This window comes from Magnolia sinica, chromosome 18 (genome assembly GCF_029962835.1).
Source record: "Magnolia sinica isolate HGM2019 chromosome 18, MsV1, whole genome shotgun sequence".
In the NCBI taxonomy this organism is placed as follows: Eukaryota; Viridiplantae; Streptophyta; class Magnoliopsida; order Magnoliales; family Magnoliaceae; genus Magnolia; species Magnolia sinica.
The window spans coordinates 5,242,949-5,267,961 of NC_080590.1; the positions used below are offsets into that span (position 1 = coordinate 5,242,949).

General features: G+C 43.4%; 2 protein-coding genes across 2 annotated transcripts; both read right to left on the reverse strand.

Moving 5' to 3' along the window:
* Positions 1 to 10,611: 10,611 nt before the first annotated feature.
* LOC131233718 (uncharacterized) lies at positions 10,612 to 11,183 on the reverse strand. Its single transcript, XM_058230503.1, has 2 exons — positions 10,753 to 11,183; positions 10,612 to 10,639 (listed from the first exon to the last, which is right to left on the reverse strand). The coding sequence occupies exons 1-2, from the start codon at positions 11,181 to 11,183 to the stop codon at positions 10,612 to 10,614; spliced, it is 459 nt and encodes a 152-aa protein (XP_058086486.1).
* A 5,477-nt stretch (positions 11,184 to 16,660) lies between these two features.
* Positions 16,661 to 24,655, reverse strand: LOC131233720 (glycine-rich cell wall structural protein 1.8-like). Its single transcript, XM_058230505.1, has 2 exons — positions 23,934 to 24,655; positions 16,661 to 18,368 (listed from the first exon to the last, which is right to left on the reverse strand). Exons 1-2 carry the CDS (start codon positions 24,624 to 24,626, stop codon positions 16,842 to 16,844), a joined length of 2,220 nt encoding a protein of 739 aa, XP_058086488.1. The 5' UTR covers positions 24,627 to 24,655; the 3' UTR covers positions 16,661 to 16,841.
* Positions 24,656 to 25,013: the final 358 nt, after the last annotated feature.

Sequence of the window (25,013 nt, forward strand, 5' to 3'; positions counted from 1 at the left end):
CGCGGATTAGCTACTGAACCCCGACAGCAGCGAGTATCGCTACTGAAGTGTTCTTTAACCTTTGTGTTGTATCCACACAATCGATTCACATCCGGTGAGATCATTTTAGGGCATGAGCCAAAGAATGAGTTCAACTGGACCCGTCCCAGAAAATGGGGGGACAGTGAAGCCCGCCGTTGAAACCCTCCAAGGGCCCACCATGACGTTTATTTGAAATCCAATCTGTTTATAAGTTGTTATAGACATGGAATAAAGGAAAACGTAAATATTAGTTTCATCAAAAGCTTACGTGGACCAAAGAAGTTTTTAATGGTTGGCATTCATCTCCACTGTTTTCTATGGTGGTTCCACTTGAACTTTTGATTTGCATTATTCTGTGGCCCATGCTATGAAATGATCTCTTCAAATAGTGATCACTGAATTCCGTGTTTCCTCTCGTGTAACCTACTTGAGTTTTGAAGCCACCTCATTTTTTGTTACAGGGCCAAAAATGGCCTCACAGAATGGATGGACGGAGGATTTCTTAAAAAAACATCACAATGGACCCAACTGACATTCCAGTGCAGGAACTTCACGCAGAAGGCTTCAGCAGGAAATTCCGTCCCCTTCCGCATGAATCTTCTGGTGATGTCCGATTTGGTGGACTCTGATTGGCCACATTTAATGCTATAGTACCAATGACATGGACGAATCACACTGCAATAAGCAAAAAATCTACTCCAAATTTCTGCAGCACATCCATGGGGCCTGCAGCGATGTCTGGGTGAAATCCACTCGGTTCATCAGTTTCATCCACTCATGTTGGTAGCTTAAAATCAGTTGACCAAAACTGAGGTGGATCCAAAACTAGGTGAGCATATGAGAGAGAAAACTAAGGAAAAAGTTTCCTACGGTTGAAACCTAGCTGGCTCCACCTTGATGTTTACATGCCATCCAAACCTTTTATGAAGTAATTCCCCACTAGTACGAAGTGAAAACACAAAATTTAACTCGATGGTAACTTTTGTAGCCATAAAAATATTTCAATGGTGATCACTAAATCCCTAGTGTTTCCTCTCGTGTAGCCCACTTGAGTTTTGAATCCACCTCATTTTTGTTATATGGCCAAAAATGGCCTCACAAAACGGATGGACGGGGTGGATTTCTTTAAAAAACATCACAGTGGACCCCAATTGACATTCCAGCGCAAGAACTTCATGCGGAAGGCTTTAGAAGGAAATTCCGTCCCCTTCCACATGATTCTTCCGATGATGTCTGATTTGGTGGACTGTTATTGACCACATTTAATGCAGTAGTGCTAATGGCATGGACGAATCACATTGCAATAAGCAAACAATCCACTCTAAATTTCTGCAACACATCTATGGGGCCTGCAGCGATGGGGTGAAATCCACCCCATTCATCGGTTTCATCCAATCATGCTAGTAGCTTAAACTCAGGCCGATCCGAGACTTTAGTGGCCCACGCGATAGGAAATAATGGGGATGGAAACGCCCATCATTAACCTTCTCAAGGCACCTAGATTTGTCTCCACGGCTCAGTGACTAACATGCCCAGTTTTAACGCGGAGATCATGGGCCCATGTAGTGAGTATGTGTGCGTGAGTCTATGGTGTGGGTGTACAGATCCCATCCCGGGCGGACAAGTTGATTAGGATGGAACGAAATCCTAAACTCCAACTCTAACCTAAATCATACACCATAAATCTTAGAGGCTTGAACCCTAAGAATCTCAACTCAATTCAACTCAGTCAAAATCCTGTTAAAACTCAGTCAAATCCCAAGTCAACTAATTTGGTCAACTTATTGAGTCAACTCACACAATTAACCTACCTAATCTAACAACCCGGTCAATTCACCGGCTCAAGCCCAACCCTATAACAGGCCTGATTCAAGCGCAAGTCCAAAGCCCATTCAGAATACAAAATAAAAGAGGAACACAACACCTCTTAAAGAAGAGCATCCACACATGTAGTGAAGCCTTCCTGCCAAAGCAGGGACCCCGCTTGCCGCTAGCCATGTGGTAGGTCTCCTGCCTTGGCAGGAGCCCTATACGTGTGGATTCTCTCCCATTGCAACCTTCATTTGTGTGCCACGGTAAACTGACTCTGATAAATTACAACACATGCCACCCAAGCAAACCCCTTGAGATCTTGTAAGTGGCAATCTCAAATCCATACCATCCAACCCTTTTTTATCCTGGACTTTGCAAGAATTGCCATAAATCCAAGCTTAGAGGCTATAAATAGCCCATTCCCCTTCTCATTTCAATAACCCATCAATCCGTAAAAACCAAATCATCCTCACCCCATCTAGTAATCTCAGCCACCCTTAGCCTATCCATTCCATCCCTCCACCAAGGAGAAGAAAGAGCAGCAGAAGAGAGCTTGGCCTAGGTCTACCCTAACCTAGTTAGATTCCTGGCCTCCCAAGCAATCCAAGCATAGATCCAAGCCACTTAATCCAATCCTTATGACATTACTATCCCTCCAACTGTCCAAATTCTGAAATCAGCTTCGCCAACCCTTACCTTAACATTGTGCAACATTTATTTCCTTCTCAACGCTCTACTTATCTCATCCATCAGCATTACATCACAAAGCACCATGCACCTAATCAATTCGAGTGTATGCTCTATGGCTCGCCAATATAATCAGATCTTGCCTATTAGAAACTCTGATCGATTATTCTATGCATGGCAAGTGGGCAGTCAAGGCGGATTTTTCCAGCCGAAACTACAACCTATCATCAGTGTTGCATTTAACACAATATCGTACACATACAACATTACAGATATAGTTTGCATAAATAGCACTCAACACCCGATCAGTTCAAACGCATGCTTTGTGACTCGTCAAGTTAGTCGGATCTTGTCCAATAGAAATTTGGACTAATTGATTTATTGCTTCAGCAAGTGGGCAGTCAATAAGTTTTATATAGCTAAAACTACAGCTTGTCGTAGGCATTCATTTGACACAACATTACACACATCCCAACATCATTAGCGTGCAAGAACTAACTCAATCGTCAAAAGTTTGAGAGATCTTATAAAGTTGTAAAGTAAATACCGAACGTTTGTAGGGAAAAGTGAGTGCCTAAGACCTTCCCTATATGTAATCGTGAATCTTTACTTATAATCCTCAGCCGCAGATCAATGAGTCATCTTAGCATAGGGAATCATCGGATTCTCTATCTTAACATTTCTATAGGGTCTAGCTAACTTTAGAATCAGATTAATTGGGTAGTGGTGACTCTAGTTAAATATAACCTCTTTACAATCACACCCACAAACATTTTCAAATTTGCTATTTAGCATGAGCGCGGTCCACCCGAGATCCAACGTCCACGGTAGGTGTGTGGAAAAAAAAAAAAAAAAAAAACCTCCTTAAGCCACCTTGGTATTATAAGGTGATTCCCACCAATATATAATGAAGAGGAAACTTACGAATCAACCTGTTATAAAACTTTTATAGCCCCATGAAATCCCAATTGTTTCTTGTGATGTGGCCCACTTAATTCTTCAATTTGCCCAGTTTTTAACCTCTCATCTTAACATTAGTGGACATGGATTAGGTGCCAACCCTCCCCAGCAATGGCGTATTGATGTGTTAGGTGTTGTGGGGCCCAGCCTTATGTATGTGTTTTATATCGACACCATCCATCCATTTTGCCCCCTCAGTTCAGGACAAAAATTTTAAAAAATGAAGTCGATATGAAGCTCAAGTGGACCATACCATAGGAAATAGTAGTGATTGAACACCCACCAATAAAAACTTTCTTGAGGGCTACAAAAGTTTTAGATCAGCCTGATATCTGTGTTTTCCCTTCATCCAGCTCTTATCAATAGAATGGATGACAAATAAACAACATAGTGGGCCTTTGAAAGGTTTTGGTGGTGGATGTCATTATCTCAGTTGTTTCATGTGGTGTAGTCTACTAGAGCTTTGGATCTGCTTCATTTTTTAGTTCGTAAACTAAAATGAGTTTTTTTCAAAAAAAAAAAAAAAAAAAAAAAAAACCAAATGAATAGCATGAATATAAAACACATGCATCACATTTTGCTCCACAATGCCCTATGTCCCATCCTTGCAAAACTCCGGTGGATAGCGGATTTCACACTACATTATGGTGAGCGCCAAGGAACTTTGGATGACAGGGGCTCTTGCCTCATGTAACACCTCTTCCAATGAGTTCTTATAACCCAAAGCTCTTGAGCCCATTGTTATGTCCTAGTGAGAAATCATCTCAGTCCATCAATTTTGTGAGTTCTTGCTAGGACGTGGCCTAAAAACAAGGCAAATTCACGACTCTAAGTAGGCCACTCTATAGGAAACGGTGGAGATGGTAATTATCACCATTGAAACCTTATTGAGGCCACAGTGATGTCTAAACTTATTCATAAGGAAATAATAGAAAATTACAACATTCAACTCAATTTGAAACTTTTGTGGGCCTTGGAAGGTTTCAATTGTGGGATTTACTTAATGTTTTTTTATGGTTGTGGATGCTAGATTGTGAGTGGATCGTGCTCATGGGTGCCTTTTTCAAGAAGTTGCGCTTGTGTGTTTAAGGTGTATAGGTATTATGTATGACTGGAGTCGCCACTAGTCAGTTACTCAAATTTTCACAGTAGATTAGACCTTATAGAAATCCTAGGAGAAGGAAACGGAGGATTCCTTATCATAAATGATTCATTGATCGGCAATTGGTAAATTCTAGGTAAGGGACCACGATTACAAAAAAGAGAGATATTAGGAATCCTCTCTATCTGTACATGCATGCGTACAATCTCTACTCCATAGGACTAAACAAACTATTAAGGATTCAAATGGTTCTTGCGCATAGATGATGCAAGTGTGTAGAATATTGTGTAATAATGTGATGCCTATGTAGAGGTGTACACGAACCGAGCTAGCTCAGTTAGCTCGCTCGACTTGACTCGAAAAAGCTTGATTCGAGTCGGTTCAAAGCTGAGTTTAAGCCGAGTCGAGTTGATTTTTTGAGCTCGAAAATCAGTTCGAGCCAAGTTCGAGTTGGCCCCAGCTCGACTCGACTCCAATCGAACCTAGCTTAAATCGAACTCGGATCGAACCAGTTTGGTGACTCGGTTACTTTATATTGGTGTTGCTCACCATGTGTTTGATGAAATGACTTAAAGAAGTGTGGCTGGTGGTAAGGAAGGTATGTACATGAAACCAACACCCTTTTTTTCTTGATTTTCATGTTGCTTAGAAGGCGTTTGATAAAATACCTATAAATCCATTACTGTTGTCTCAAATACAGTGAGATTTTGAAGGTGCGGTCTAGGTGTTTGTGAAAATGCTGCAATGATGAACTCAGCTTGATCTTGGCTTGAACTCGGCTCGAACTGGCGTAAGTTGCTAACCGAACTAAGCCGAGACGAGTTCAAGCTGAGGTCAACTAGTGGCCGAGCCGAGTCGAGCTGAGGCCAGCTCGACTCGATTCTACTCGATATACACCCTTATGCCTATGACAAGCATTGACCTGGGTTAGATAAATCTACCCCGATTCACCTACTTGACAAGTAGTCGAATAACTAGTCAATTCAAGTCTTTGATAGGCACGATCTAATATGTTGTCAAGCCACATAACATACACTTGAACTGACTGGGTGCCCAAATGTAATGCATGTAATATGTGATGTTGATAGGCAAAATGAACAAGGGGGTTGAGAAGGGAATGAATGTTGTATGATGATGATGCTGGAATAAACCAAAACCGATCAAAGTTGGATAATAGGTGAATGCGTACGGTGGTGTCACAAGGGTCGAATCAAGTGTCATAGATTGGTGTTTCTGGTTGCTCAGGCCGTTAAGGGTTAGGTTAGACTAGGCTAACCTAGGTTGGATTCCTCTCCTTTTACTCTCTCTTCTCCTTAGTGGAGGGATGCGATAAGTCATGGATAGAAGGGAGAATGAGGAGAGGCTTTGATGGATGCTTGGAAGATGTCTTAGATGATTTGGAATGAGAAAGGAGAGAGCTATTTATAGTGTTTTAAGCTGTTTTTTTTTTTAATTATTTTAATTATTTTTATTTTATTTTATTTTATTTTTTTTGTAATAGTTGGAAAATTTAAGGTTGGAAAGGATTCAAGGGCTAGGATTCAATATCGCCACATGGGGTAATCCAAGCGGTTGGATTAATGGAAAAACTTGTAATTTTGGCTATAATAGAGCACTGAAGAGTCTTTTCCTCTTCTCACACGCTTTCTATGGAACCAGGAGAGCACCGCGCCTGACTTTCCATATTTGCAAAATCACCACATGTTGAGCGACATGTGTAACTCTTCCAACTTTCACATGCAGATTCCTGGGAGGGTTTACTGCCTCTAGTTCACTTAGGACGTGGTTATTGTGGTCCTAAGCGCCAATGGTTCTAGGTATGAGCTTGAAGTAGGCCTAGTTTTGTGCTTGAATTGGGCTTGAACTTAAGTTGGGTTGAATTGACCATGTTGGATTGGGTTGACTGGGATGAATGAGTTGATTAGTTTGAGTTGTACCTTTATATATCAACTTTTCGGCCCTTGGGTGGGATGTGTACAGTGGTGTGGCCCATTTGATTTTTAGATGTGCTTTATTTTTTTGGCTCTCAACTCAACATGAGCTATCAAAGCTGATGGAAGAGTGGATTCTACACGAACATTGCAATGGGCCTCGAGAGCTTTGGTTATGGGAACTTTTGAACTCCTGTGACTGGCGTCACACAAAATTCTCACCGGCGAGTCCCGCTTATTTGCCCCACCTTGCTATGATCCACACCATTCATCTTCAAGGTTCCACGTTTCTAGTGTGTTTGAGATGGTTCCATATGACCTTTCTCACACCAAAAACATGGCGTATCTTGCACCGCGTATGTATGGAGTTACTTTTTCTAATATGGTAAAACTTAACAACTTTAACGTGAATAAAATCTATGATGGTAGAGATATGATATAAGACGGAATTAGAGATGAAGAAAAATAAGCTATGTAGAATGGCGATTGAAAACATGGTGGAAATTGTTAATTGATGTCTTAAATTTGTAAATTAACATGTTTGTCGATGACATTTCGATGCCATCGAAGTTTGGCTTGATACCATCATAAAAATTCAAGATTTATCGAGTTGGTTATTGGACACTTTAGGTGCCCTGTTCGATGTCATTGAAGGCTGGTCGTTGCCATCAAAGGCTGTTCGATAACATCGAAGGACTGCTTGATGACAACGTTTTAGTATTAGTTCGATACAATCGAAGACTCTTCGATGACATTGAAGGTTGTTCGATGCCATCGAAGTTCCAATGAAGTGTCATCGATTAAATGCGCAGAGTTATGCATTGTTGCATATCTACAATATTTGTTTCCGCTTTTGATTATGATTCTTCCTAAGGCTATATATATAAAGGTGTAATCGAGATTAGGGTGTATCTTAGAGCTTTTTAATTCATTCCTAAGATTTTCAAGGGCTTGTAAGGAGAGATTCGAGGCTTGTTCGGATCGGGTATTCTCTCTAGCACTTGTAATTTTTGCTTTCATAGTGATATCTGTTACTTTGTATCGTGATTTTTTCTCGAAAGAGTTTTTCCATGTTAAGTTCTGAGTCTTTGTGATTAGGCTTGATTGTGTGATTGAAATACTTTGCTTGATTCATCTTTGTGTTAGATTAAATATTTTATGTCTCAAAAATCACGCTCATGAATTAATTCTAGCCATTGAATGGAGCACTCATGGACATTGAACATGAGCTGCTCATTAGCCTTTCTCAAACAATCCAATTCTATTACTATAAAAAGTAATCCAATCAGCTGCTAGGATCATCTGGGGTTATAGCCCATCTGAGGAGCCCAACACTGATGAATGGCAAACTTTGTAAATGCATGCCGTGCCGCGGGATTGTTGGAGAATTAACTTTTATGTAAGTGGGTAGAGATAATAAAATAGAGCTTTAAGAACTGGAATTTCGCAGAGCCATCTAGCCACAGCACGTGGCAGGGTTATTTATTATGTGACTGTCCATCTACTAGGTCCGACTATGGATGGAAAACGGTTCAAATAACACAAATCGGGAGATCCTAGCCATTCAAACGGTTGCCTTCAAAGCTACGAAAATGAAGGAAAAGGAGCAATTCTAGAATTACTTTAGGTGCTAGAAAGTGAATAAAAGTGATGCCTATGATTGTTATGATTTCCAAAACACAGGCCGTTTATACTGAGTCTCACCAAATGGACAGTGAAGATTGACAGAACACACTCTCCATGTGTTCCTTAAAGAAAATGACTCATCTCTATCATATTTTTATTCTTGATGTATTATATATTAGTGAGTGAAATTCTTTCCTTTTGTTCTGCTGCCTTAAATGTGTTTTTAAGGAAATCCTTCTATCTTGTGAGTTATATAGAAGATGGTTCTTAAAGCATGTTTAGAAACAAAGTTTTATTTTAGGCAAGCATGCAGGTCAAGCTAGTGGGAACTAGATTGACTGAGTTTGTCCATCCCAACTAGTTTGAACTACTATTACTATTATTTGTTTATGATAAGAGTGTGGTTCATCCATCACATGTTTGAAGTGCACACTTCTAATTTAACCCATATGATACGCTCTAGGTATTTGAAGATGTACAATGACAAATGTAGTATATGTGAGAGCTTAACAATGTAGGATAGCACATATGACCCATACGCGGGTTGTATATATTACTTGAAATATTTGACAAATATAACATGTAAAGACTTCATAAATATTAAATATGAAATTTTCGTTGTACTTAAAAAGATGACAAATAACACTTGTTGTACTTCTACATGTGTGTACAAGTGTACTGCAATCAATTGGACTAGCCTATACCATAGTAGGGATAAATAGAACTAACCATACTTGGAAATAATGGAGACCTTTTCCGCTATTAAAAAACATAAACTATAGTGTCAGTGTCATTCTTAAATCGTACAAAGCCCACCGTGCAATACACGCTCTGACAACTAAACAGCCTCTGAGCTTTGCATTGCTATATATGTGGCACTTATGCATGAGATCTAGACCATTCATTTTATGAGCCCACTTGTGGACAGCCATTTCCCATAAATCACACAATCATGGTGACCCTGGCCAATATTTGACTATAGATAAGTAGATAACTACTAATGGAAAGGAAGGATTAAAAAATAGAACCAAACAATCCTGTAACTAGGAACCTTTTAAAGCTTCCCTTATGGTAGATTAAGGAAATATCCTGATCCAGCATATTTTCCTATCTCCTATATATGACATAATCTCTCGTGGGCTAACAATTTTCATTATAATAACTTAAGTGGAGCATCCCATATGACATCAGCATGATCTGATTCCAACGTAATAGTGATCTTCCAATATCTTCAATATTATTTTCTCTCTTCATTCTTCTTTTTCTTGTTCTCTCTTCAATATTCAAAGAAATGGCCACTGCTAGAAATCTCTACCTCTGGCATTTTAGGGTCTCACATGATTCCCTGGCCGCAGATGTATGGAAGCAATTGTTGCTTCATGCATCATTCCCTAACCTAAAGCAGTGTAGCCTCTCCAAAAGAAATATATAGATCGAAGGTGGGGCTCACCCGGTTTTCTTTGGTCTTGGTTACCTGCAAGGTGGGGCCCACCTGGCATGCAGATTCATTGTAAAAGAGGAAGCACTGTAAATTTTTATGAAATTCATGCCATTGAAATCTTCCTAGGGCTTATTGTGATTTTTATATGCGATGCAACCCATTCATGAGGTAAATCACTCCAAGACAAAGGGAAAAAATTACAAACATCTGCCAATGTCAACCGCAATAAGTTTTTAATGGTTGGCACTCAGTGCCCGTCTTGGCTCACTTGAGTCTTTGACCTAGTTCATTTTTGGGTTCTTATTATAAATAATCTGGCAAAAATTGATGGACAGAGCAGATTTTACATAAACATCATGACGGACTTGAAAACCTATAAAAAGAGCTACTGGACTTTCAGTTGTTGTGGGAAACTTCACTCGAGTAGAAAAGGGCTTATCAATCATAACCTAAGAGAATATCTCGGGCAGCGGGTGGTCCACCAAATCCCAAGATGGGAGCTTTCCCCAGTGCTTTTAAAAAAGTAAGGGACTTTTATAAACTAGTATCTACATATTAGTGTATTTACATCACAGAACCTTTTTAAAGAGGTTTTCATTAAGCCACCTAATTAATTTAAGTAATTCTTGCTAAGCATATTCCATTAGATTTCACTGATGATTGTTCTATTAAATTGATTAGTTTTTGCTAATAAAAAAACTGCCCTTCAAAGTTGATGCCGATGAGTCGTATTAATAAACTTAGATGAGTTGGACCATCTTTTGCAACTATTGGTCTATTCATTACACTGGCATATGTTAGGATGGGATCTAAAAATCAAGCAGATCTATAACTCAAGTGAGCCACACCTCCAGAAATATCGGGATTGAATAATTTACATTGAAACCCTGGTGCCCATAAAAGCTTTGTATCATGCTGATATAATTGTAGGTTCCTTTTCCTTTTTTTTTTGCCACGAGAAATTCATTCAAATTTGAAGATGAAACTACACATTCTGGCAGGTCCCAACAAAAAAATAAGGACCATGCCTATCATATACACCCCAACAAAACAGGCACCCTGTGCCAGAAAAAAGAAAGAATAAAAAAAACCCCAAGACCGCCTATCTAGTAGAGCTACACGTGATGCTCCTAACGGAATTTCTGAGCGCCCCTAAGCCGATTTTATCTAACCTGTACAGGCCCCTGATGTAGTTTGGGAGAGCATTCACATTGTCATACACCGTATCAATTTGACTCATAGCTCCTGCCTTTGCTAATCCATCAGCTGGGCCGTTCCCTTCTCTCGGGATTAGAGAAAAGGAAAAGGTACACCTGCTCTTCAAAGAGGAGATCCGAGTCCACCAATATCTCCATCGCCAGGTCGGTGAGGACCTCCCATTGAAGATATCAGCTACACATTTCAAATCTGATTCAAGTAGAATCTGATCATAACCAAAATTCGCACTTAGAACCATGACATCATACAAAGCGCGGAGTTCCGCTCTGTTATTTGTACCTGTCCCGTACGCATGAGAGAACGCAAAAAGGAAAGACCCAGCTGGGTCCCTGCAAATGCCGCCTCCCCCAGAGGGCCCAAGATTACCAAGGGTTGACCCGTCCATGTTTACCTTCACCCATCCTGCGGTTGGTCTGGACCATTTAACAATTTGAGACATCATAGTAATAGTGGGCCTAACCGGAATGCCTAGACTGTGGAGGAGGGAGTTAACAAAAATGGAGGTGGGCCTGGTGGCAGGGAGGTTGATCTTTAAATTTGCCAACCACCATTTAACTCGAGCCACAACTTTGCCCACCGTGGGGCTAATCTCATCGAACCTGGCTGCATTCCTGGCTTTCTAAAGTTTCCATAAAACCAAGCAGGGCATGATGCGACGTAATCTGGAAGATGAAATGTGTGGGAGCTGAACATTCCACCATGAGTTGAGTCTGTCACTGACTAAAGCTTGGGTGGAGATATGGAGATTGAATAGAGTGTTGAACATTGCCCAAACCTTTACTGCTAGTGCTCCAGATAAGAAGAGATGAGAGATAGTTTCTGGTTGCGAGGTGAACTCATCGTGACCTTCACAGCATATGCATTTTGACGCCAAAGAAATGCCCTTTTTTTGGACTTTAACATCTACTGGGGGACGCTCCCAGGATCAGCCGCCAAATGAAAACAGAGATTTTCGGCGGGATGTCGACACTCCAAATCTTCTCAACCCATGATTTTTCCTACCCTATGGACCTGCAGATACTCCAACCAGATTTAACTGAAAAACAGCCCATACGGTCGAGTGGCCAGAACAATTGATCAGGCTCTTCGGAGATACAGAAGCCCCCTGCGTTGATATGCTCAGCTACCTCAACCGGAAGGAGGCTGACAGCGGGAGAGCACATGTGAAGCCCGTCATGGTGGAGCACCTCCCGAATTTTGAGCTGATCGAGCTGCTGGGGAATAGCATGGGGGACGCAGTCAGCGAGTGGTCCAAGACCCGTCCAGTTACAGTACCGGAAACTGAGATCGCCCCGCCCCACATGCCATTGAGCAGAAGAGGCAATCAAAGGAGAAAGTCTCACAATCTGTCTCCAAAGTGGCGAAGCGAATGCAGGAAGGTTGAAATAAGTTCTGCCAGATCCATATTTGGAGCGAACAAAATCTACCCAAAGACTTGAGCCATTTCTGTTAGCCACCGCCTAGGCCATCTTTAGCCGGAAAGCTTTCAAGACCTCTTTTAATCTCCTGATCCCCAACCCACCTTCCAGCTTTGGTTGGGCCACTTTATCCTAGCTCAGCCAATGGAACTTCCTCTTACCTTCATGCCATCCCTAGAAAAAGTTTACGATTTTTGCTTCTATCGTTGCCAACACTTGGGAGTGGATCGTAGTGGCCGCCATTGTGTGGATCGGGATGCTGCAGAGCACGTGATTAATGAGAGTATAACGACTTGCCTGTGAAAGGAACCTAGCAGACCAACCCTGAATTTTTGCCTCAATTTTTTCCACAAAAGGCCAGTACAAGGAGCACCTGATTCTGCCAGCTACAAGTGGAACTCCGAGGTACGTAAATGAGGCCGTAGAAGTAGGAATCCCCAGAATTCCCTCAATGGTCCTAGATCTTCTCGACAGGAGGGACGAGGAATGGTAAACGCAACTCTTCATATAGTTGATCTTCTGACCCGAGAGGGACTGGTAGGAGGCCGGGAATTCAGCCACCGCTTTAGCCGCTGCACTACCACCATTGAGAAAGAGAACTGTGTCGTCCGCGTAGAGCTGATGGGTCACGAGCTTACATCATTGCTTAAGCTTGAAAGGAGAGCAGCGCCCGGTAGACATGAGGTTGGAGAAACCTCTGCTAAGCACTTCAGAGGCGAGGATGAATAGACTGGGGGAAAGCGGGTCACCTTGGCGCAGACCTCGGGACGACTTGAAGAAGCCAACCCCTTCGCCATTAATGAGGACCGAGAACCAACTATTGTTCCAACATTTCTCAATTATATTAATCCAGCAAGCGCTGAAGCCGAATCGGAGGAGGACCTGCTTAAGAAAGTCCCATTCAATCCTGTCATAAGCCTTTTCCATATCCAATTTCAGAATGATGTTCCCTCCACGCACCTTTCGATTGATATCTCTGAAAATTTCTTGGCCCAGTGCAATACTTTCTACAATTGATCGGCCTTTCACGAAAGCCCCTTGTTCTAACGAAATTAATTTCGGGAGGAGTTTAGCAAGCCTAGAGGCAATGACTTTGGCAAAAACCTTATAAATGCAGTTGCAGAGACTGATGTGTCTAAAATCGAAAAATCTTCTTGGGGCTGACATTTTTGGGATCAGACAAATCAGCATGGTGGTGAACGCTCTTGACAAAACGCCCCCCTGGAACAAGTAAATGACTGCCTTGAGAATATCAGGACCAATCACCTCCCAGCTCCTTGCGAAGAATGCTGCAGAAAATCCGTCCGGACCGGGAGCCCCGTCTTTTGGGATGGACAACACCCCCTCCCTGACTTCATCCAAAGTAGGGAGCTCCAGTAGCTCCTGGTTATCGCCATCCGTGAGAAGGGTTGGAATAGCTACCAGCAGGTGATCCACCTAACCATGAGTTTCCGATTGAAATAGATTGGAGAAAAATTCAGTAGCTGCAGCCTTGATTTGGGTTAGGTCCGATGTGGTCGTATTGTCGTCGAGCTGCATTTCTCCAATAGCAGTTCGCCTCGACCTTTTAGTAGCTGAAAGGTGGAAAAATCTGGTATTATGGTCTCCTTCCATCAGCCAGTTATTGCGGGCTTTTTGCTTCCAATATATTTCCTCGGAAAGTTCCAGCTGCGCCAGATGTCGTTGTGCCTCAACAAGCGTGGATTGGCTGATCTCCAAAGCGCCGGTCTGGGCCTGATTTTCAAGCTGCATAAGATTGATTTCAGCAGCTTTGAGATGTAGGAAAACATTCCCGAATGTGTTCCTATTCCAATCCTTCAAACGGTCTTTCACTTTTCTCATTTTAAGCATCAGGTTGATCATTGGCTGATCCGACAGGTCATCCTTCCAAGCATTAACAATGAGCTGCTCGTACCCTTGGTGGAGCTGCCACATCCTTCGAAAATGAAAGGGCTTGGCACCGAACTGGTTAGCACTAGGGAAATTCAGCAGTAAAGGGGCATGGTCTGAGTTGACCCGGGGAAGATGCTCGACATGGAAATGAGGAAACTGGGTTGCCCAATCACCATTATAAAGAACACGGTCCAGCCTGGCCCATACTCGTGCGTTACCAGCTTGATTGTTGCACCAAGTGAAGCGATTTCTGGTGAAGCCTGTGTCTATTAAAGCTGCATTTTCAATAGCTTCATCGAATTCAGACGTGCTTCCACTGTCGAAATTTCTGCTCCCATATGACATCAGCATGATCTGATTCCAACGTAATAGTGATCTTCCAATATCTACAATATTATTTTCTCTCTTCATTCTTCTTTTTCTTGTTCTCTCTTCAATATTCAAAGAAATGGCCACTGGTAGAAACCTCTACCTCTGGCATTTTAGGGTCTCACATGATTCCCTGGCCGCAGATGTATGGAAGCAATTGTTGCTTCATGCATCATTCCCTAACCTAAAGCAGTGTAGCCTCTCCAAAAGAAATATATAGATCGAAGGTGGGGCTCACCCGGTTTTCTTTGGTCTTGGTTACCTGCAAGGTGGGGCTCACCTGGCATGTAGATTCATTGTAAAAGAGGAAGCACTGTGAATTTTTATGAAATTCATGCCATTGAAATCTTCCTAGGGCTTATTGTGATTTTTATATGCGATGCAACCCATTCATGAGGTGAATCACTCCAAGACAAACGAAAAAAACAAACATCTGCCAATGTCAACCGCAATAAGTTTTTAATGGTTGGCACTCGATCAGTGCCCGTCTTGGCTCACTTGAGTCTTTGACCTAGTTCATTTTTGGGTTCTTATTATAAATAATTTGGCAAAAATTGATGGACAGAGCAGATTTTACATAAACATCATGACGGGCCCACAGAGTTCATGTTGGAAAACCTATAAAAAGAGCTACTGGACTTTCAGTTGTTGTGGGAAACTGCACTCCAGTAGAAAAGGGCTTATCAATCATAACCTGAGAGAATATCTCGGGCAACGGGTGGTCCACCAAATCCCAAGATGGGTAGGTTCCTTTCATCGCAGTTGGAATGACTTTACTAGCCAGTTGTATTGCATGTAAACATCAAGGTAGGCCATTGGACGATTTCAATAGTAGCTTGTCTTTCTCCACTGTTTATTGTGGTGTGGCCCATTTGAGCTTTTAATCTGCCTAGCTCATTTGTTTTTTTTTAGCTCATCTCTTAACCTGAGCTTGAAAAATTGATGGATGGAGTGAATGCCATGTGGACATCACGGTGGGCCCAACAAAGCTTTCCAAGAGAGGTTAAAGAATAAAATAAAGTAATTGAAGAGAGATTACTGAGATTTTTAGAAGTACTATAGAAGAAATTATAGCAGAGACAAATTAGGAGAAGGACCTGAATTCTCTGCACAGCTACATTGTACATGTAAAATCCACTCTGCCCATCAGATTCTATCCTCTATCCTAGGACATGTGGAAAAAAATCAGTGAGATCCACATCTAAGGTGGGCCATACGACAGGAAACAATAGAGATGGATGTCAACATAGGTTTTTGCATGGAGCCACCGTTGTGTATCTTTCGTCAAACCTGTCAGCCAGATCCATTACTAATAGGCACCCAAGAGCATCACCAATGCTTCTGTGAGGGAAAATACTTTTACATACATAAGATCCACCTATCAAGTACAACATCCCTTGTTTGCCTTTGATTAAAAAAATCAGGCTAATTTAATACTTAGGTGGGCCACCCATAGAAGTATACAAAAACCTCTGGATTCATGTGTCATGGCCCACCTGAGTATTGGAATAGCATGGTTTTAGGGGAATGCTTTTGTCCTAATGAGGTAAGTTAAAAGGACGATTGGGATGACATATGGACAACCATGTAGTCCTCCACAAAATTTCCATTTGTCATGATTTCTAGGTTCTAGCTTGAACTCGAAGCGTTGTACTTGATGAAGGCTGGGTTAACGAAACTTCAAACCACGTGGTGGCAGGTACACTCATTTACCACAAGCATGGTTTTGGGATTTTGGGTGCAGGTGGAGAGAAATCGTGATGGATTTTTCTTGGAGTTATTTAATACTCTGACAGAGTATGACAGTTGATACACAGTTAAAGAAACGGAGGAAAACAACAATGGTTAGAGGCCGACAATCACCGTGGGAAAGAAAAGAAAAGAAACGTCTAGGATTGACCGACAGCTGTGATTTTGGATAAATATTTCATACACAACGGGTCCCAGTAGACAGACGGTCCTGATTAATAGGTTACAGGGCCGTATGGACTGTAAAGAGATGGACCTACAGTTTTCCAGTTCTACCAGCTCTACCGTATCATCTCCCTCTATTGCATGCGCTGAAAGCATGATAGGAGAAAATCGTGATGGGCTGACGTAAAAGAACATGCAATCTCTGCTGACAAACTACTACAAGCCCTTAAAAAACGCTCATTAACACGTAAAAATGCACTCAGTCAAGGAAACGAAAAACACTTGGAATAAGATAAACTCCATCACAACCGTCCAATCAACACAAGATAGAAACAATGCAAGATCTTTCTTTCCATGCAAATACAATGCAGCATCATATTCAAGACACTTCCTACTGAGCTTAGATTATAGGCTTACTAGCATGGCATATATTACTACTAATATTCTTCTTAGGGAGCATAGCCACCACGGCCACCACCATACCCACTTCCAGCGCCCCCGCCACTGCCGTAACCACCTCCATGCTCTCCTCCTGCACCATACCCTGCGCCACTACCGCTGCCACCACCACTACCGTATCCATCCCCATGTGTGCCTCCAGCTCCGTAGCCAGTGCCTCCGCCCGAGCCTCCACCAGTGCCGTATCCACCACCATGTGCCCCACCAGCTCCGTAGCCAGTGCCTCCGCCCGAGCCTCCACCAGTGCCATATCCAACACCATGTGCCCCACCAGCTCCGTAGCCTGCGCCACTGCCAGTACCGCCGCCTCCACCATATCCGCCACCATGTTCCCCACCAGCTCCATAGCCAGCACCGCCGCCAGAACCGCCACCGCTGCCATAGCCACCACCATGTTCTCCACCAGCTCCATAGCCAGCACCGCCGCCAGAACCGCCACCGCTGCCATAGCCACCACCATGTTCTCCACCAGCTCCATAGCCAGCACCACCGCCAGTACCGCTACCGCCGCCATAGCCGCCGCCATGTTCTCCACCAGCTCCATAGCCAGTGCCACCGCCAGTACCTCCACCGCTGCCATAGCCACCACCATGTTCTCCACCAGCTCCATAGCCAGCACCGCCTCCAGTACCACCACCACTGCCATAACCGCCACCATGTTCTCCACCTGCTCCATAGCCAGCACCGCCGCCAGTACCACCGCCGCTGCCATAGCCACCACCATGTTCTCCACCAGCTCCGTAGCCAGCACCGCCACCAGTTCCGCCACCGCTGCCATAGCCGCTACCATGTTCTCCACCAGCTCCATAGCCTGCACCACCCCCAGTGCCTCCACCGGCACCGTAGCCGCCACCATGCTCTCCCCCAGCACCGGAGCCAGCACCACTGCCAGCTCCTCCACCGCTACCATACCCACCTCCATGTTCTCCTCCAGCACCATACCCAGTCCCGCCACCGCTGCCGCTGCCTCCGCCACCACCATATCCACCACCATGTTCTCCACCAGCACCATACCCGCTGCCACCGCCAGCACCACCACCAGTACCATAGCCACCACCATGTTCTACCCCTGCACCATAACCAGCACCACCGCCACTACCACTGCCGCCTCCACCACCGTACCCGCTACCATGTTCTCCTCCAGCACCATAGCCAGCACCACCACCACTACCGGCGCCGCCGCCATAGCCACCCCCATGTTCCCCTCCAGTTCCATAGCCAATGCCGCCACCACTACCGCTACCGCCACCGCCTCCACCACCATAACCACTTCCATGCTCTCCTACAGCACCATACCCAGCTCCAGAGCCACCCCCGCCGCCACCTCCATATCCCGAACCACTGCCAATGCCATGGCCTAGACCATAGCCAGGCTCAAGAGTGAGGAGGACTCTAGCAGCTGAACATACACCCACACCCAACAACACCAAGAAAGCAACACTAAAAACCCTATGGCTAGCCATGTTGAGAGCCAAAACCAAAGGGCTTGGTGTGGAAGTGCATTGGAAGGGTGGTATTTAAAGGCATGAGTAGGGGTGCAAAAGCGCGTAATGCGCATATGGGAGTGGTTGGGGCACATGGGTGAGGGAAGTTGTGCGCTTCCACAGTGTGGACCAACATCATCACAGAGTAGTCATCTCTTTGGTGTGATGTTGCGCTTTTGCTGTCCAGCATGTAAGGAGAATATATTTTTTTCTTTATTTTCCTACCGTCTATCCATCTTGGTCCTTCATCCTACTGGCCGATGATGTATGTTGAATCATTTGAACCAGTTTCACACGGCAGCACAATGCCCATCTAGACCTCATTCCATCTAAAAATATACACTGATTAATCAAGTCCATTAGATGCAATGACATGTGTTGATATGCTTATATGCATGTAAGGAATGAACTAAGTTCTATTGAGTATTGAGTTTATGCAAGCTTGATATTCTACTACTTCATTTCAATTTTCTTTCACTACCCTTTTCTAAAAGGAGTTTTGCTCAAATACATCCCGCGTATTAATTGCAATTTCAATCGTTGGGACTCTGGACTTCGGATTTGAGTTTTCTCAATAACCTAAATCATTTGTTTCATGGGGTCGCTGGGATGGGGTTGCCTCATAACATCCCTGAATTGAATGTTTTAATCTTTTGATTATACAAAGATTATGGTTTATGTTCATGTTCGACGCAGTTGGCCGGGCCAAATTATCAAAGGGTTTAGAAATCCAATTGAGAACTTTTATTCTATGACTTTCTACCATACAAAGTGTGACTCGTCGTAAAAATGATCTGTTTCATTGAAGGATGACCCAAACTCAAATGCTAAACATCCCAACTTATAACATTGAAATAGGTCAGCATGTTTTCAATCAAATCTCTTCTTTAATATTTGATTAAATCACGCTAAGATGTTGGAATAGTGGCTATTTTTAGGTAGAGTTTTTTTTTTTCCCCCAATATATACACCCTGAGTATTTGAATTTAGGTTTTTTCTTTTTCAATTATCCAAGCCGTTTAGGTAATAGGGATCCTCTTGGATGGGGAATTAGCGAAATAACTCTCAGATTAGATATTCTAAACCTTTGATTGACCAAAGGTTACTCTGAACGTCAATGTGTCAGAGAAAAAGAGCTAAATTATCAAAGGGTAGAAATGATATAATTGAGCTAATTTATTATCTATCCACTGTACAAAGTGAGCCTAATCATATAAACGGTCTGGATCATTCGAAGATGACAGGGATTGAAACGCTTAAGTGCAGGAGTACTGTATTGCAATACGTGGGGATGTATTCGAGCGAACCTCTTTCTGGGTGAACTCAAGCTTTGTTGCCTTTTCCAAGGTCATGATGATCAACCCCACTAGAGAAAGAGGTTCGCTAGATAGGTCCCGAACTGTTGTCAGTGGAAACATCAGGACGGTAGCCGACACATCTGGGATCATGTTTCAACGATTCAGAGCGTTACACGTTGCCCCATGTGGTGTGTCGTACTTGAGTTTTTGAGATCGACGTTTCTTAGGATGTACAATTCCATGAGGAGGCGCACCAGATTGATGGTTAGGATCACAGGTGGGCTCCCCACAGCTGGATCTAATGGTAAACGCGTATTTCATTTCCCTGGACGTTTGCGTCCTTCCATGTCAGGTGCGCCAAGGAACACTTGGGTTAGTACTCCCAACCAATAAGACCTTCCCATTGTTTGTGGGAAACGGATTGGCTACTCCCCCTGACACCAGCCCCGGAGCTCGTGGTCGGTGCTCTGTGGGCCTATCATAATGTATATGTTTCATCTATTTCGTTCATTTATTTTTCTAGATCAATTTATAGTGATATACAAAAAGTGAGTATATCCCAGTCTCAAGTGGACCACATTACATGAAACAGTGTTGAATGAACTTCGACTGTTAAAAACTTTTTGGGGGCCATAAAAGTATTGGATCAAGTTGATATTTGTTTTCTCCCTTCATCTGGGTCTTTATGACCAAATCAACGGATTAAATGTCAAATAAACAGTACAGCAAGCCTTAGGAGGATTTAAATGATGGATATCCAATCACTATTATTTTCCTATGGTGTGATCCAGATTTATATCCCTCCCATTTTTGGGATAAGACATAAAATGATATTTAAAAATGGATGAAACACATACATCATGGTGGGGCCCACAGAGCACCAACTACCAGTTCTGGGGCTGGTGTCAGGGGGAGTAGCCAATCCGTTTCCTTGTTTGTGGGGCACAACTCTGTGTTTATGGTATCTAACCCTTTGATCAGACGTGAAAGGTTGAACGGACAAAAAAAATCAGGCCATTTTAAAACCCAGATGGGCCATTCCATGGGAGCTTAAGAGGTCTGACGCCTAATTTTTTATTTTGTTCCCTACGTTGTGATCCACCTAAATTTTGAATAGGCCTGAGTTTTGATTTTTAAGGTGAGCATGATGGGGAGAAAATGATGGACGGAGTGGATCGGATGTGAAGTTAACGTACGTGGGACCAACAGCAGTTCAGTACTACGACAAGTAATGGCGGTATTGTACATATGCATCTCTTTACTTAAGTCTGCTGTATATCTTTTCATATGTAAATCTCCCTACGATTGCCCGTAGCTTTAACCTACGGTTCCCTCTTCATCCCCTTCCGATATTTATTTTTGTAATGCGGATGGCCATATCCACCTTCTTTTGTCGTTGAAATGCAAAATGCAATGATCGAGTGAGCTTGCCTCGCACGTGGAAATAAGTTACCCACGTGTGATGTTTGTTTCACTCATCGGACAATCCCCACCGTCTAGATGTAATAGGGCTGTTAATGGGTACACAGTGGGCCGGGTACCCAATGTAGCTGACTGGATTTTAGCAGTTTAGGTCTCATTACTTGGATTCATTAAAAAATTCAGTCTTGATGGGGCCAAAAATTTCTCTCAGAGCTTCTTTGCTTTCTCCAATATAATGGTACCTACATTTGATTGCAATGATAATATTTCCACCATTATTTGCTTTACCCATACATTACAATAAAAATGTTAGTTTTATATTTTTAAAATGTTTTTATTACAATTTTCTTTACTCATTTTCTTCGCTGATGTATTTAACTCTTGATTTATAAATTATAATTTTATTTAAATAAATACCATGAATTGATAATGATAAGTAATTTATTTTGCATTATATAAAAAATTGGAAAACCAAATATATCATTAAAAATTAATTATCATGAGAACATGGGAGAACTTTTTGAAAACTCATTTCTCCCGGTACACATACGCACAAAATCTAAGCTACATGCGCCTTGTTTGACTTGGATGTAGGTTTAGCAAAAAGATCAAGCTATTTCACAGGTCAGTTGGGCTTAGTAAAAATCAAGGGCGGGCATCTCCTCCCACCTTACTCTAGCTCACTTGTTTTACTTTCAGATTAATTTATTAGTCCTAAGGGGCTTCATGAGGTGTCTCATTTAATGGATATATTGAATTTTGTGCACATACCACATGACATGAGTTCTCCAAAGGTCATGTGAACTAGTTTTTAGGAGAAAATTTCTCAATTTGAGTCCATGTTCCGGACCTAATTAAAAGACGGGTAGAATTAGGTCCAGATCGGGGCAATCATCAGTTTGGATCTAGTCCAATCTAGTCAATTTTAATATTATATATATATTTAACATATATTCAGTATTCTAGCATAAGAAAGGAAATTTCCAGGCTATATGCATGTAAAAGAACTCATTTACACATTATGCACATATCAAAGTGGCATGTGTGTGCGAGATCTAATATTCCATCCATCAATGGGCCCAGCCATGTAAACACTCACAAAACCCAGCTCAGAACTTAGATCCAGAGGCCGAACGGGCGCCGATGGGTATCTGAATACTATGGGTTCCCAGACCTGGCAAGACCCAACCCATTTAGACCGGGCACGGGTACCATAGGAGCCGACTGTAATCCATCGAATGCCATAGATGTTATGTCTCAAAACTCGGTTTAGTATTATGATGGGCAACACGTTTTCACAATAAATGAATGATTTAGAGAAATTGACCCAACGGCCCAAATTTGATGTACCATGAGGCCCACCTGATGGTTAGATCGGGTCCACTTTCAGACATGGAATGTAAACAGGTGAGACCACTCGACGACGGACTCAGGTACCAGAAACATCGGCCGCGTGTGAGGCCACTGCTAGGGTGCGATTATTACTTTGTTTAATAAGTAACCCGGTTTGCAGTTCTGGTAGGGATTGATTGGAGCATTGCTTGCATATGTTTGGACTACCCGTGTTGAGGTACAAGTGGATGGATGGAAGGATGATCTGAACCGTTCATCTAATATGAACCGAAGTAGATCGACACTGTGCATATATCACTCCGTTTCGACAACCATATTCATCCATTTGATATTTTCAAATGGACGGTTTAAAGAAAATTGGCCAATATATGCATGCTAGTGATGCGTAGAGAAAAGAGATGCATCTCCAATCCATGAAACGACCGTTTCATATGCAACCGAACGGTCCATAGATAAGACGGCTGGGGTTGTTCACTAAAGTGATGTTGAGTCCACTGGCTGGGGTTGTTCACTACAGAGGGGGACCATCCGATGGAATGTTTTGGGTCACCTAAGAGATGGACTGCACTACTGCGGAAGGATGGCTATTTCATGTGAAAGTATCTGAGGTGGGTGTCTCCTTCCCAATGTCTCCTATTGTTCCTCTCTAGTGGCCCACCTGGAGTATAGATCAGGTGAACTTTGGGATCTAGGCCTGACAATAGGGCTGCATCTAGTGGCCGTTTTAGATGACACTAGGCCAGACAAGGGGAGATTAAATATGATCCACGGCATCGTGTGGGATGTGTGGGCCAGTCATTCGGTGCGCCCGACTATCTATATTCCATGGTCCACAGGTCGGGCTGCTCCATAATATTTCCGTCGTACATGTGGGGTCCAACGGATGAGTGGACTGGCCTGACTTTTGTGCCAGTGCATGTAGAAGTTTGGCAGTTTCTGATAAAAACAGAGTAGAGATTTCTCCAATGTTTTCAGCGTTGGCACGTGTCCACGAATGACTTCCAATTTCAACTTGTTCATTGTCTTTTTATGGTGTCTCCTAGCGGTTAGCATTTAATCATTTTATGTTTGGCCATTTCGATTTCATGTGGTTACTGAAGGAACAAGCGGTCCACAAGGTTTCTTTCACTATATCCTGATTCTCGAGTGAAGGTTAATATGGACAATTGAAAAAAAAAAATGTTCAACGTTTAACATTTAACTTCACCAATCAATGGTTAAAATCATTCATCTGGAGTGATTGTTAGACCATGATCCATGGACAACAACGCCCAGGAGATGAACGGTTCTGACCATTTATTCATTCAAGCAACCCACGACATTTCATGGCATACGGCTTGGATCATTAGTTCAATAAATAACAGCGCCCAGAAATGAAAGCAACCCACGACCTTTCATGGCATTCCATGCAAGTATATATCAAATTACGTAACTACAACGGAGGATATTGTTCAAGACACATTTCAATGAGCTTAGGGCCAAGCGCTTATTGCTACTACTTCACCTAATAGCTTTCCTTCTTTCAAGGAAAGTACACACTATGAGCACCTCCAGCTCCGTAGCCCGCACCACCACCACTTCCATATCCAGCTCCATTCCCCCCTCCTGCACCATATCCACCGCCCCCGCCACTCCCACCACCGCCACCATGGCCCCCACCTTCCCCCCCGCCAGCACCATACCCAGCGCCACCGCCAGCACCTCCACCGCTGCCATAACCTCCACCACTCGCACCAGCAGCAGAACCTCCACCGCCACCGCTGCCACTACCGCCGCCGCCGCCATAACCTCCACCATGCTCGCCTCCGGCACCATAGCCAGCGCCGCCGCCGCTGCCGCCACCGCTGCCGCTTCCGTAGCCGCCACCATGTTCTCCTCCTGCACCATAGCCGGCACCCCCACCGCCGCCACTACCACCACCGCCACCAAAGCCGCCGCCATGTTCACCTCCGGCACCATAGCCAGCACCACTCCCGCTGCCACTTCCGCCTCCGTATCCACCACCATGCTCTCCACCTGCACCGTAGCCGGCACCACCACCGCCACCACTACCTCCCCCACCGCCACCAGCGGCACCTCCGCCAGCTCCATAGCCCGAGCCAGATCCAGAGCCGGCACCAGATGCTACCTGGAGAGTCAGGAGAGCTCTGGTGGCTGAACATATGCCTACAGTCAGCAGCACCAAGAAAGAAACACTAACAACTCTATGACTAGCCATGGTTTAGATGATGCAGTAGTGCAATGTGAGGGTGGTATTTATAGGCACGAGAGGAGGGGGTCCAAAAGCGCGTATTCTGTACAATGAGTGCTGTGGGCACATGGGCAAATGAACTTGTGAGCTCCCCACCACTGTGGGGATCCACCAAAAGGACTAGGTGGGGCCCATACGTTGCGCTTCTGCTGTCGTGCACATCGGAGGAATATAATTCTAGCCTTTTCCTGCCTGATGGATGCCTAATCATTTGGACCGGTTTCACACCAGCAATATTTTCGACTCTCTTACCTAGCAAAAGCTCAGATAAATATTTCTCAGTTTATTCAATGTAAGGGATATCTCATTCATCTGAGAGTTACTCTACTACGTGAGAAATGCTCCTTAGCTCTA